The following is a 12,609-nucleotide window of genomic DNA, read 5'->3' as shown; positions in this document are numbered from 1 at the left end:
AGCCAACCAGGTCGCCCTACAAGAGTATAAGGGGGTCGCCCTACAAGACCACGAATGCTATATTTTGCTTATAGCGAGATATCCATCACCCCGCCATACAAGACCGCGAATGCTATGTCTCGGTTACAGCGAGATATCCGTCTAGCTCGCTTGAAAGGCTCGCACATGGGTCGTCGCGTTAGCTATACTCCCTCTGTTGCTGTAGCTCGATTTGCTTTGGTTTTCTTTGTTTGTTTCTTTTTTTTTTCTTTTTTCATTGGTTTTCTTTGTTTCATTCCAGGTTTTTACTGATTTTTTTCTTTCTTCCCCTTTTCCTTCTTTTTTTTTCCTTTCTTGGTTTTCCTGTTTACTTTTATTTTGTTTCTTTTTCATTTTTTTTGTATTGGTTGTTCTCTGGTTTTCTTTTTATTTTTATTTTTCTCATTGGTTTTACTTTTTTTATCTTTTTATTTTCTTTTTCTTTAGCACATTCACAAATTGTACATTTTTTGTATACGTCAAGAACAAATTTTTAATACACAAATTAATGCTTTTTTCAAATATATGTTTTTTATATATTCTGTTTTTGTACAAATTCTACATATTTGGTATACACCTAAACATTTTTATACCGGTTTAACATTTTTCATATGCATGATTAATGTTTTTCAAATATATGTTTTGACTTCTGCTTTTTATAATACACATCATTCATTTTTCTTACACATTTAAAACATTGTTCTACACAAGTTTAATATTTGTGTACATGTTTAAATTTTCTAACTACATGATAACATTTTCTACACAAGTTTAATGTTTTAATATCTTGTCTTCATACACATTGTATATTTTTGGTATACACGTAAAAAAATTATACAGGTTTAAAAAAATTCATATACATGATTAACATTTTTTTCAAATAATTGTTTTGATGTCTAACTTTTGTTGTACACATCACACATTTTTTTATACATGTGAAACATTTTCTGTAAAGGTTTTAAAAAATGAAGTATTTGTATACAGGAAAAAGTTTTATTTTACACACATTAAACACTTTTCAGATGCACGTTAACATTTTTTCTAAAACTTATGTGAAGTGTTTTTTGTAACATGTATATTTGGAACTACCCTGACCAGGGGGTTTGGAACACTCGAGCTGGGCCGACCCAATGCGGTCGTTGTGGCAACTGTGTAGTAGGCGTCGTGAAATCGGATTTGTCGGGCCAGGGTCCACGTACGGGCAGCCCAGGTCGAGTCTGTGACGGAAACAACCGCAAGTCCCGCATCCACGGTACAGCTTCTCGCCGCGGCGGCCTATAAAACAAGAGGAGAGATTGAAAAACAAGGCAAGCACGCGCAGCCGCCTCAACCCCAAACCGTTGGAATTATGCCGAAGGACGGGAGGCGGCGCAGGAGGGGGAATCCGGAGACGGAGACGGAAGCGAGGAAGAAGAGGAAGACCAAGAGAAGCGTGGCAGAGGATCGAAGATTGATTTTCGCGGCATTCGAGAGTGAAAAAGCAAAACCCCGACCAAAATTAGGTAACCCAACCTCCTCTCCGCTCGATTCCCCTCCTTATCACGACATGAGTAGTAGTAGTATTGGTTGGTGTTTATTTTCTCTGTATGTAATGTATGTAGATCCTGTGTACGACGACGACGACGATGCGGTCGAGTCCTCGTCGGAGGAATCCTCCTCATGTCCACCCAGCCCTCTCATGTACAGACCCTACATACCCGATGAGCTAGCTGATGACCCGGACCTACGTGCCGCCCTCAGGATCGCCAACACCGAATATCATGCAGATAGAGGTAATGCTTGCTTAATTTTTCCTCGTCATCATTAACCAGACGGACACTAACCTGCCCAATTTTCGATCCGCCATATGTATGTAGCCTGTCGGTTAGCTGTCTTTGATCGTTACTCTTCTAGTTCATGCCTGTCCAACGACCGACGCCTTCTTCATATCCGCGAGCATGCAAAGGATGCCGTGCTTCTTGCCGCCGACTCTATCATCACCCTCTCGTCCTATCTCGGTATGTAACAAAACATATAATTAATTAATATTTTCTAGGATATATACCGACCGGGTGTTTTGACTTTCAGTTTACTTCAATGGCAGAAGCAGACGACGATGAGCCGTTGAATACGTGTTGTGGTTTGTGGATTCAACATGACATGAAGAAGAAAACTGCCGTGGTTTTGACGTCCGCGCATCTGATTCGCGCAAAGGATCCATCCGTGAGGAACCCGTGGATGCTCGGGTCCACATGCGAATATCATCGCGATGCTGAGGTGAGCTTCTTAACAATGTTCACTCACCATTCTATTTATCTATCTTCTTCATTCACTAGCTAGTGTTTCTTTCTTTCTTTCTTTGTTTCATCTCAAAATTTCATTATTTGAAAAGCCTCAAATTTTTAATTATCTCTTACCAATTAAAATGGCTCATCTCTTCAATTTCCATACAAGAAAAGTGAACTGGTACTTATTTACACCCTGTACTTGGAAAAGGAATTGATTCAGTGCGTGGGCATTCAGTTTAATTTCTCGAAAATGGTTATTCCGCCAAATACTATGAAAATTCTCTCGGGGTCATAGTGTCATAATTTTTGTGCTTGTCTTTCCAGGTCATTGTTCACTTGTTGGACGGCGAAACTGCAGTAGCCACTCTCCTCTACCTCGAGGAGCACTATGAATTTGCTCTTTATGAGGTTGTAGTGGACAAACCGGTTCAGTTGCCCACTTTTAACGACAACGTGCATTCTGGTCAAGACGTTTTCCGACTTGGAAGAGATGAAAGTCTTGATCTGAGGATAACACATGGTAGGGTGGAATATGAAATTCCAACCCGTCACGAGAGATGTCACTACATGTATTTTTCCCACGATGAACGTACAAGTGTACGTGCTATGGTTTAATTCTAAATTTTTGTTGTATATTTTTTATCCTGCTATTTTGTTAGTATACATATTATAATGTTTGTTATCGTCACTGTTTTGTAGTTGCATGACGATGGAGGCCCTGTCGTTGACTTAGAAGGCAAGGTTGTGGGAATGGTTCACAATCAATTCAAAGAGACCTTTTTACCTTCTTCTATATTGCACAAGTGCTTGGATTCGTGGAGAAAGTTGAAGTACGACCCTTAATTCTCAATTTCTCTTTAGTACTATTAATTAAGCTAATGCACTCCCTTATATATTTTAACTCATGCCATACTACTGAACAACTACAAAATTATGTTTGGATTGTGATTGCTTAACAATTATTACATTTGGATGAATTGCTAAAATGTGATTTGGAAAATCATTACGTGAGGCCTATGTGCTACAAAATGTGTCTAACACTAGAGAGAAAATGTTTGTTGGTCACCTTACCAAATTTTGTGTGTTTTACAAACTATTCCTATCCAGGGTATAGGAACTAAATTTGGTGTGAAGGTTCAGTTTTTCTATTTAACTCGGTGGCCCATTTTTCTGGCTTAATCCTCTTTTGAGCACGATATAAATTAATGTCTTGTTACGGTATTAGTTGCATAATGCTCTTGTCTAAGTTTTGTGTGATGTGACACTCATTTGGTATCGATTCTACTGAAATATGTTGTTTTTATTTTAACATGAGTCTATAAAGCGACTACAATCTTAATGATTATATTTGGTATAGATGCATCCCTCGTGCCCACCTTGGAATGACCTTTACTTCCATCAAGCTTCTAGATCCTATTTGTATTGAGAGGATGAGGCGTAAGCATAACATTGCATCTGGTCTTCTTGTTGAACAGGTATATTTGGTGATGTTTAACATTGTTTATTTTCACAGTTGCTATTAGTTTTTCCTAAAAAATGTTCTTCATATGCATATTATGGTTTAAATGACGGTCGATTAAATTTTAGGTGTCAAAAGAATCGAATGCTGAGAAACTTGGAATCCGCATGGGTGATGTTATTGAACGCTTCAATGGAGAGTGTATTTCTAATACAACTGAGGTAATATGTTTTAAGTAAAATAGGAAAGGAGTTTTTTTTATCTGACACTTTGTGATGTTGACTTTTGTAACTTTTTAGTTGGAAAAGATGCTGCTGGATATAGGCGGAGACCATTTTGATCAAGCAAAAGTCTTAAAGGCCGAAACAGATGTTCGAGTAAGTTACTATTATGTTTTAACTATGGAATGCTTAAATTTATGTCGACTATAGCAACTTGAAATAATATTGTTTAATTTACAGATTCAAATATTCCATGCCACAAAACGTTGCCGAAGAGTTAGAAATTTGACCGTAACTGTATCGGATTGTGGAGAGGACATCATAGAAGGTAACCATCTTAACGTGGTAGTTGATTTTTTGTTATGATGGTTTTTTAGAATTTCTTGAATTCTTCCTGCCCTTTGCTTCATGGAATGTAAATATAATGTGATAATCACCAATATACCTGGTGTATTTAATTGAACCTTGATGCTTTTATTTGTGTAGGCACTTACCCTATTACTGATGGCCTTTGGAGATGAGTGAATCAACACATACATTTCGATCAACTGATTCTTTCATGGAGCAAATGGAATTAACCCGACGCCAATTATAGACACAAGTTTCGGAATATTTTTATGTATCACCAGTCAAAAACTTAGAATTATGCTTCCTTTTTTAATGTAATGCATGGAACGTGGAAGCAACATGGCTGCAGTAGAATCTAGCCACTTCTTTTGAGTTTTGTGAGACTCACATCTTGTACGACGTGGATGATGAAATGAACTTGGTAATTATGCTAGAATTAAATGTTTGGCACAAGACTAGTATATTTATATAAAAAGTTATATGTATGCGAACAAACATTATGAGCATTGACTGATCCTCAGCCAATATTTTTGTTGCCACTCCTAATTTGTGCCCACAGCTGGGCCGATTCATGGTGGTAAATTCGTTTGCCAATAATTTGGCGCACCCATGTTTTGTAAGGCCTGGTGCGGGTGAAATCCAACGAGTCCATAAGCTTGCTGCGCAGGATAAAAGTGAAGAAGAATGCACAGGGTAAAATGTATAATGTTACTTTAAAGTGATCCTTCTTTAGAATATTGTGCTCAAATCACAAGCTAGCACATATGGTAATTGCATTATCCTTACAAAATATTTCATCTTTACCCCATCACCCCACCATCTAAGCTTTATGGGGTTGTTTGGATCCTGACATGGGCAAGCCAAAATATTGGCGAGCGTTTTGGCCACCTGTTACTTTTTGGAGAAAAGCATGGTAGCCCGACTTTATAAAGCCCAACAAGCCAAGTATATATCATGTTCACGAGAAAACAGTAGCGTGGCATGCCCAACACGGGTCGGAAAAAGTACGGTACAACCTCGAAGGCAGACGGCATGTAGGCCGGTAACAAACGAAACAAAGAAACTACTGAGGAGGCTAAGGGGTAGCTTGATGATCGAGGTTGACCGTGGACGTCCTGATCTTGGAGATAAGAGTTGAGCATGTCCGCATCGCACAATTTAAACAGTGGTCTCCATAGCTGTAGAAAGGCAATAATTTTGAACAAACAGTCAGTCGGTTTGTTAGGAAAAATGTGCTCAGTAGTAAACTTGTTCCTAGTCGTCCAAAAACACCAGCTAAGTGCAGCAAAAGCGATCCAGAAGACACGTAGTGGCTGGTCCGTCACGCTATGTAGGATAGCAAAAGATATCAACCCTGAGGATTCCAGTTGCAGTTCAACCACGGTCGAACGCAACTCTAGCCAAACTTAGCAAGTGTACATTTGAACAGGATGTGTTTCGTGTCTTCCAACTCTCCATAAAGAGTGCAGGCTGGGCTAGCATTGCCCTGGCGTTTAATAATTTGGTCACTGATCGGAAGTTTACATCTAATAGCTTGCCAAAGGAAAATTCTGATTTTGAGAGGAATACGCCGGCACGCCACAACACCTTGAGACGATCATCAAGCCTGCCCGGGATGACTTTAGAGTAAAGAGATTTAACTGAGAATCGGCCAGAGGTCGGATGAGGACAGATAATCTGGTCAGATGTCTCCGAGAGCGTAGGCAAGAGGGCAATAAGATCTTGCCAGGTTGCCAACTCTTCAGAAGACAAAACCTGTCTAAAAGCAAAATCCCAGTTCGACACAGCAAGCACAACGATCGAGCAGGCCTGCTCAGCGACATAAGAGAGCGAGGTAGGAAAAGTGACGGCTAAGGGGCCATCACCAGTCCACCAATCAAGCCAGAACTGGGTCGAGGCCCCATCCCTGACAACGAATTTGACCAAACTTCTGAATTCGTCACGGACAATCAAGCCAGACACGGAATTCGACTGACAACGGTTCGAACTCTAGTCGGCTGGGCGACACCACCGTGCTCCCAGCACCTTAATATGCATGCACCTTGATCCTCTTTCAGGCCCGTGCCGAGACTTCACGCCAGCATTTATCGAGGCACCTCTTTAGTTACTTTTTTTTGCGTAGTCATCTCTTTAGTCACTTCAATGCGATTCACCTTCGGAAAATTGAACTCATTTTGGTAGGTTGGTGGCTGCATTTCTTCTCAAAAGGGGGCATACATAATCGCCATCGAAGAGGAAATCAGCAAAGCAAGTTTAAATTCAGAATTCAAAATTTAATTGAAAAGCAAAGCAGGTGAGGGCACATTTCGGCCTCCGGTTGCTCGAGCGCACCCACTCCCTGTCCCTGCCCTTTCCCGCCCTTTTCATTCCCCCACATTCCAGAAGATTCCCTCGCCCTTGCCTTCCTCCGCCACCGCCGCCGCCGCCGCCGGCGAAGGAAGAGAGGGAGGGGAGGATGGGCACCCGGGAGTGGCCGCTGCCTCGCTTGTACGAGCTCTTCCTCGGCAAAGGTGACTGACACCCCAACCTAACCTAACCCAATCGACCATCGAAACCTCCCTCCGCCGGCCGTCTCATCGTTCGATTTCGCGTGCTGTGCAGAGCGCGCCCGGTGGCCGCTGGAGGCCAGGTTCATCGAAGCCGCCCACCACGGCGACGTCCTCGAGATCAAGAGTAAGCGCCGCATTTCACCAAATCCCCCCCCCCCCCCCCCCCTCCCTCCCTCCCTCTCTCTCCGCGGCGTCCCGGCGCCAGCTCGCTCGCTAGATCTGGCCGGGGGCTTAGGGTTTGGCTGCCGTGTGTGGTCCGCTTCCGATTTAGCGCAGATTTTGGGCGAGTCACGGCTCCAGGGTCTCAATTTTGCTTGTGATTTAGGTTGGAGTGCTGGGGCTTGGGGGGTTTTCTCGTCTCAAATGGGGGTTTTCAGACCAAATTCTCGGTCCCCTTCCAAAGAATCAGCGGCGATTTCTTTATGATTCTGATTCCAGTATTCATATACTACGTTCTTGTCCCAATTGGTAACTAAAAGTGTCCCCCTTTTTTGTATAAACTGAAGAGATCGCAAAGGAGCTGGATGTGGAGGGGCATGGGATCCCGGTGACGGTGGCCAACACCACCTACATGGGCATGAACGCCCTCCACGCCGCCGGTGGACGCGGCAGGCTGCCGGTCTACCGGTACCTCGTCGAGGAGGTCAAGATGGACATCCACAAGCCTGACACCCTCATTGGTAATTTGCTTCCTCATGGACAATTTGTGTGGCTTTAACTTATGATGACTTGACCATCGACTTCGACCTGGCTGTGTGGATTTTGCTGCTAGATTTTACGCCCGTGGAGCATGCTGTCAAACATGGCCACCTCCCTGCCATCAAGTACCTTCTTGACCATGGTGCTGATCTGCATCTGCAACACGGAGATAACACTCTTCTTCATTCAGCTGCAACTCATGGTACAAACAAAAATGAAATTGCTGCCGTGATAAATATCTCTTCTTCCACGTCTGCATATCGATCAGTCTAATGATGTGTTGAGCATAGTTCCTTTTTTTTGCGGGGAAGGAAGTTTAAGCATGTCACATTATTTCGAAATCCTGCTCAGTTATGAATAAAAAAATATTGTAGACATTACATTTACGAATTTGTCCGCTGATCTTCTTATATGTCGTATTTTATTTTGTTCTAGCCATTCAAACTAGTTACCCCAAAATGTCTGTTTACTTTATATTTAAATATAACTATCTTCTTATATAACTCTCGCTTGATAAGTAAATATTTAATATACCATCTAGTTCAAGCTGTTAAAAGCAGTCCGTTTCCCCCTAAATGAGTATGTATTCAGTATGACTACCAACTTATGGTAACTGATCATAGTAACTCTTTGTTTTCCTTATATTTATATTCAGTGAAATCTGAACCATCAAAGTTGCTTTCCTCCTCTAGCTATTGAAACTTTCTTGGCCAGAAACGGTCATAGAACACTACTCCCTCCGTTCCTAAATATTTGTCTTTCTAGAGATTTCGACAAGTGACTACATACGGATCAAAATGAGTGAATCTAGACTCTAAAATATGTCTATATACATCCGTATGTGGTAGTCCATTTGAAATCTCTAAAAAGACAAATATTTAGGAACAGACGGAGTACAATTTAGCAGCAGATATTATGTTGGAGAGCCTTCCGTTGAATGCGGAGAGGAATGCAGTAGCAATGCAAGTCGATTTATTTTACCAAGAGCTAAGATAACCTACGATAAACGATTTTATTGTTGCTGTAAAATAGAAACAGATTTTTGTTGCCATAAATTAGAACAACGCCAACCTTAGTTGCTTCTCATGTTTATGAGCATCTGCATATTGTTCAGTCTTAAGAAACTTCTAAACATAGTTGTTACATTAATTCGGGTTTCTGTCTCACAAATGTGAAAATAGTCCATGTGCCGTCAGGTTGGTACCAATTTCTTTAGGCACTGTATATACCCTTTTATTCTGTGGATCTTCTTGCGCGATATCTATTTCATATGCTATTTTCTTCTAGCCATTGAAACGGATTTCCCAAAAATGTCTGTTTACTTAGTATGCTAACTGTCTTTTTATGCAAATCTCTTGGGATAGCTATTTGTTACACTATCTTGTTATGGCTGTTAGCAGTAGTTTCCCCTTAAATGACTGTTTACTTAGTATGACTATGTCTTATGGTAACTGATCATGGTAATTCTTTGTTTGCCATAAGTTTATTCAGGGAAATGTGGACCAACAATATTGCTTTTTCCTCCTAGCTATTGAAACTTCCTTGCCCAAAAACGTTTTCTCGTGTACTATTAATACTGTTATGATCTTTGTTTGCCTTCTTTTTCTCCAGGGCAATCTGAAATAGTAAAGTTTCTCCTTTCTAAAGGAGCTGATGTTGATGCAATATCAGATCTTGGAACACCACTCATTCTTGCTGCTCTTAAAGGACATCCTAGTACTCTCAAGATCCTTTTGCAGCATGGTGCAGATGTACTATTCAAATGTTTTGTTGATATGTTGTCTTTTTAGTCCAGTTCTCTCTTTGCCGGGTCTTTGCTACATTCTCCAATTGCACACCTGTATTTGAGGGTCTTTTTGGCCGGTAACTAACCATGCCACGCCAAAAGTTAGACAATTTGTTTGGCAACCGCACTTGTGGCAAGATTCTTTGCTGCAACATGGGTACCACGTGTCACTGACTCACAAAAATTGGGTAGGGTTCCTTAGGCTTGGCAAAGTATGGCACTCATTTTCATCATCCAACCATAGACATGCTTAGGCAAAAGTGTGGCAAATTTTGGCAACCTTCAGAAGAGTGGCAAATTTTGGCAATCTTCAGAAACCAACTAAGCAGAAACTGCTCATAGCTGTTAGTGTTTGAGCCACATCAGGCATGGTGGGACTGGTGAACTACACAACAACTCTGAAAAATCACTGGGAACAAAGGGATATATAACTATATAAGCTATACTCTTAGAAAAGAAGTATCAACTCAGCCCATTTTCCCTTCCAAATTCATTTTTCTCTTGAAACTGTGTCATATTTTGTCATGAAAATGAAGTACTTTGTTTAAATTTTCCAGCCCAACAAGGTTGCTGGTCTGTTTGGAATTATAGACGTGGCATTACACAAATCTTCTGTGTCCTGTGTGAAGCTATTGATTCAGGTATGGCATCCTTTGTTTATTATACTTCAGTAGGAATGTAGGATATCTATAAACTTATGTCTGATCTAGTTATCTCTGTATTAGCAACTAGACAACGGTATGATGGGCTTGCCTTCTATATTTGATCTGATAGGGTGGAGCTAATGTGAGCGGTGATAATCATTTGGCAAAGGCTGCGGAGAAGGGCTTAACTGAAGCTATTAAGTGCTTGTTGGAAGCTGGTGCAAACCCAAATGTTGTTGACAGGGTCCTTTTGTCACATATTCTCTTGTCTTGCTTGGCTATATAGTTTCAGTATATACGTCTTATACTGATGTGCAACAACCATACGAGTTATGATGTAAGTACAGCTACATCATGCTATCTGCAAAATAACAATAGAGATTGTGCTAAGTTACCTTTTTTTTTGCATAACTTGTTGCTGTTTCGCCTTTTCCCCTTGGTGTCGTGTCTTTGTTAATTTGGTCAGGTGAATAATATGGTTTGCATTAATCGTGCCTGGAACATTGCTTATTTCCCTTTTTCCTCAACAGTTTGGTAGATTGCCAATAGAGTTGGCTGTTGAGTATGGTACACGGGAAGATGTCGAGATTCTCTTTCCTTTCACCTCTCCCATTTCAACTGTGGCCAATTGGAGCGTTGATGGAATCATTAGTCATGTGCAGATGGAAATCAAGCAACTTGAGGTATGTCAGCGTAGCAATTTTCTTGCACACCCACGGCGATTTTGATTCCATGTTAATTCTCTGAGAAGTTTCCTCATCCTGCTAGTCAAATGCACATGTATTTTCTTGCATATGCATAGCTGTTAAAGCTCTGTTCTGAAAACTCTTTTTTATTTTACTTATTTTGCTCAAATGATAATTCGCAAAGTCGTTTTATTTGAATGACGCTTTATTAAATAACATTTGTTTGAATTATAGTTCATTTAATCTGATTCTGTTAAAAATAACAAGGAGACAAATTCATTTTTTAAATAGCGATCTCCTTCTAAAGTCTGAGTAGCAAGTGAAAACTGGATTTTCAGACCTTGCATTGATTAGAACATTTGTTTCTTGTATTCATTCACTTCACCTTAACATCTTGCTAGAGTACACTGATTTTTCCCTCACACGCATCTGACCTCTTAAGTTATGTATATATATCTGACTCATGTTATTGCGAGTTGCCCAGGATGATAATTTTGTGGAGAAGAGGATCTCTGACCTAAAGCAACAAGCAGCTGAAGCATTTAAGAAGCAGGATTACCTAAATGCATCAGTGTTCTACACACAGGTACGCTGCTGAAGTATTTTTTGTTTCTAGACCGGAGGCACAGCCATGAAACATGCTCCTCCATTACGATTTAGTTGATTTATTATTAAAACTGATTGGCCTTAACCATGTGTGAAAAATGACCAGTCACCTTGTAATGCTATCACATGTACTTGTTGAAAGACTAGTCACTAGTGTGTGCTTCCTGTCGCACACACTAGTGTCTAGTCTGGAATGTCTAAACTGATCAGTGCTTCTGGAATGTGGCAGCAACAACAATTTTCCTCTGTTTCGTCTGTTGCAGGCACTGAAGATGGATAACTTTGACGCAAAGTTGTTATCAAACAGGAGCCTCTGCTGGCTTCGAATGGGTGATGGAGAAAGGTCTTATGATGATGCAACTGAATGCAAAAAGCTGCAGCCAAACTGGGCAAAGGCGTACTATCGGCAAGGAGCAGCTCAAATTTTAATGGAGGTGCAGTGGGATGGTTCAAACTGACAATTTCATTGCTCCTTTCACATGTGTCGTGTCATTTGATTCCACTGTGCACTTGTGTTCTGTAGGATTATGATGATGCTTATCACTCACTCTTGCGTGCTTTGGAGTTGGATCCGGAAAGTCAAGAGATTGCGAAATTACTCTTGTAAGAGATTCATCTTTCATCTTGTTTTTTCTTGACCGATAACATTGTTAGGTGCTTCAGATTCTTAACCGGTATTTTACATGTTTTGATCAACTGATTCTTGCAGGGAGACTATTGAGGTGGAACTGGTCTGATCAACCCCGCATGCCAACTGCGGAGAGAAGTTCTTTTTTTGTGGGCATGTGTTCTTAGATTAAAACCCTGAACCTCAAATTATTGTGCCTTTCTGTACGTGGTCTCTGGATCGTAGCAGCAGCTTAGAGCAGAACATGTTACTGATACCTATTTTGAGTTCTCTGAAACTCGCATCCTGTTATAGTACGGAAGCTATTTTGAGGTCTCTGAAACTCGCATCCTGTTATAGCACGGAAGCTATTTTGAGTTCTCTGAAACTCGCATCCTGTTAGAACGGAAGTGTGGCAGTGGATGAAATGGCTAACTATGCTAGAGACAGAAAGATCAATACATTTCACATTGCCAGTTGGCATTATATATTTAGATTGCCAGTTGACATTATATAATGGCCTTATACTCCCTCCGTTCCTAAATTTTTGTCTTTCTAGAGATTTCAACAAGTGACTACATACGGATGCATATAGACATATTTTAGAGTGTAGATTCACTTATTTTGCTTTGTATGTAGTCATTTGTTGATATCTCTAGAAAGACAAATATTTAGGAACGGAGGGAGTATAATTTATATGTGCAAGGGACACACATATC

General features: G+C 40.7%; 2 protein-coding genes across 3 annotated transcripts; both read left to right on the top strand.

The window, feature by feature from the left end:
• Positions 1 to 1,134: 1,134 nt before the first annotated feature.
• On the top strand, positions 1,135 to 4,761 carry LOC123117417 (serine protease Do-like HtrB). 2 transcript variants are annotated; one of them, XM_044538181.1, is made up of 11 exons: positions 1,135 to 1,520; positions 1,620 to 1,790; positions 1,912 to 2,015; positions 2,086 to 2,274; positions 2,610 to 2,882; positions 2,985 to 3,115; positions 3,643 to 3,760; positions 3,873 to 3,965; positions 4,044 to 4,121; positions 4,206 to 4,293; positions 4,452 to 4,761. In XM_044538181.1, the coding sequence occupies exons 1-11, from the start codon at positions 1,367 to 1,369 to the stop codon at positions 4,484 to 4,486; spliced, it is 1,434 nt and encodes a 477-aa protein (XP_044394116.1). In that variant the 5' UTR covers positions 1,135 to 1,366; the 3' UTR covers positions 4,487 to 4,761. The 2 variants fall into 2 exon arrangements, with proteins under 2 accessions (XP_044394116.1, XP_044394115.1); XM_044538180.1 differs by having other exon boundaries at positions 1,875 to 2,015; positions 2,102 to 2,274.
• A 1,876-nt stretch (positions 4,762 to 6,637) lies between these two features.
• LOC123113923 (ankyrin repeat domain-containing protein 65) lies at positions 6,638 to 12,384 on the top strand. Its single transcript, XM_044535250.1, has 12 exons — positions 6,638 to 6,823; positions 6,915 to 6,986; positions 7,369 to 7,542; positions 7,635 to 7,763; positions 9,173 to 9,312; positions 9,905 to 9,988; positions 10,122 to 10,235; positions 10,522 to 10,674; positions 11,162 to 11,263; positions 11,547 to 11,717; positions 11,807 to 11,886; positions 11,993 to 12,384. The coding sequence occupies exons 1-12, from the start codon at positions 6,769 to 6,771 to the stop codon at positions 12,018 to 12,020; spliced, it is 1,302 nt and encodes a 433-aa protein (XP_044391185.1). The 5' UTR covers positions 6,638 to 6,768; the 3' UTR covers positions 12,021 to 12,384.
• The last annotated feature ends 225 nt before the right edge of the window (positions 12,385 to 12,609 follow it).

The sequence above is a fragment of the Triticum aestivum genome, chromosome 5B (genome assembly GCF_018294505.1).
Source record: "Triticum aestivum cultivar Chinese Spring chromosome 5B, IWGSC CS RefSeq v2.1, whole genome shotgun sequence".
Taxonomy (NCBI): domain Eukaryota; kingdom Viridiplantae; phylum Streptophyta; class Magnoliopsida; order Poales; family Poaceae; genus Triticum; species Triticum aestivum.
Note: the sequence above shows the minus strand (reverse complement) of the source record. Positions and strands in the feature narration are given on the sequence as shown.

Excerpts from the sequence above, each read along its gene's own strand:
- LOC123117417 (XM_044538180.1), top strand. The coding sequence starts at position 1,367 with ATGCCGAAGGACGGGAGGCGGCGCAGGAGGGGGAATCCGGAGACGGAG. Across the intron at positions 1,521-1,619 it reads AAAACCCCGACCAAAATTAG|ATCCTGTGTACGACGACGAC; the intron begins GTAACCCAACCT and ends TAATGTATGTAG. Across the intron at positions 4,122-4,205 it reads AGGCCGAAACAGATGTTCGA|ATTCAAATATTCCATGCCAC; the intron begins GTAAGTTACTAT and ends TTTAATTTACAG.
- LOC123113923 (XM_044535250.1), top strand. The coding sequence starts at position 6,769 with ATGGGCACCCGGGAGTGGCCGCTGCCTCGCTTGTACGAGCTCTTCCTC. Across the intron at positions 7,543-7,634 it reads CAAGCCTGACACCCTCATTG|ATTTTACGCCCGTGGAGCAT; the intron begins GTAATTTGCTTC and ends TTTTGCTGCTAG. Across the intron at positions 10,675-11,161 it reads TGGAAATCAAGCAACTTGAG|GATGATAATTTTGTGGAGAA; the intron begins GTATGTCAGCGT and ends CGAGTTGCCCAG.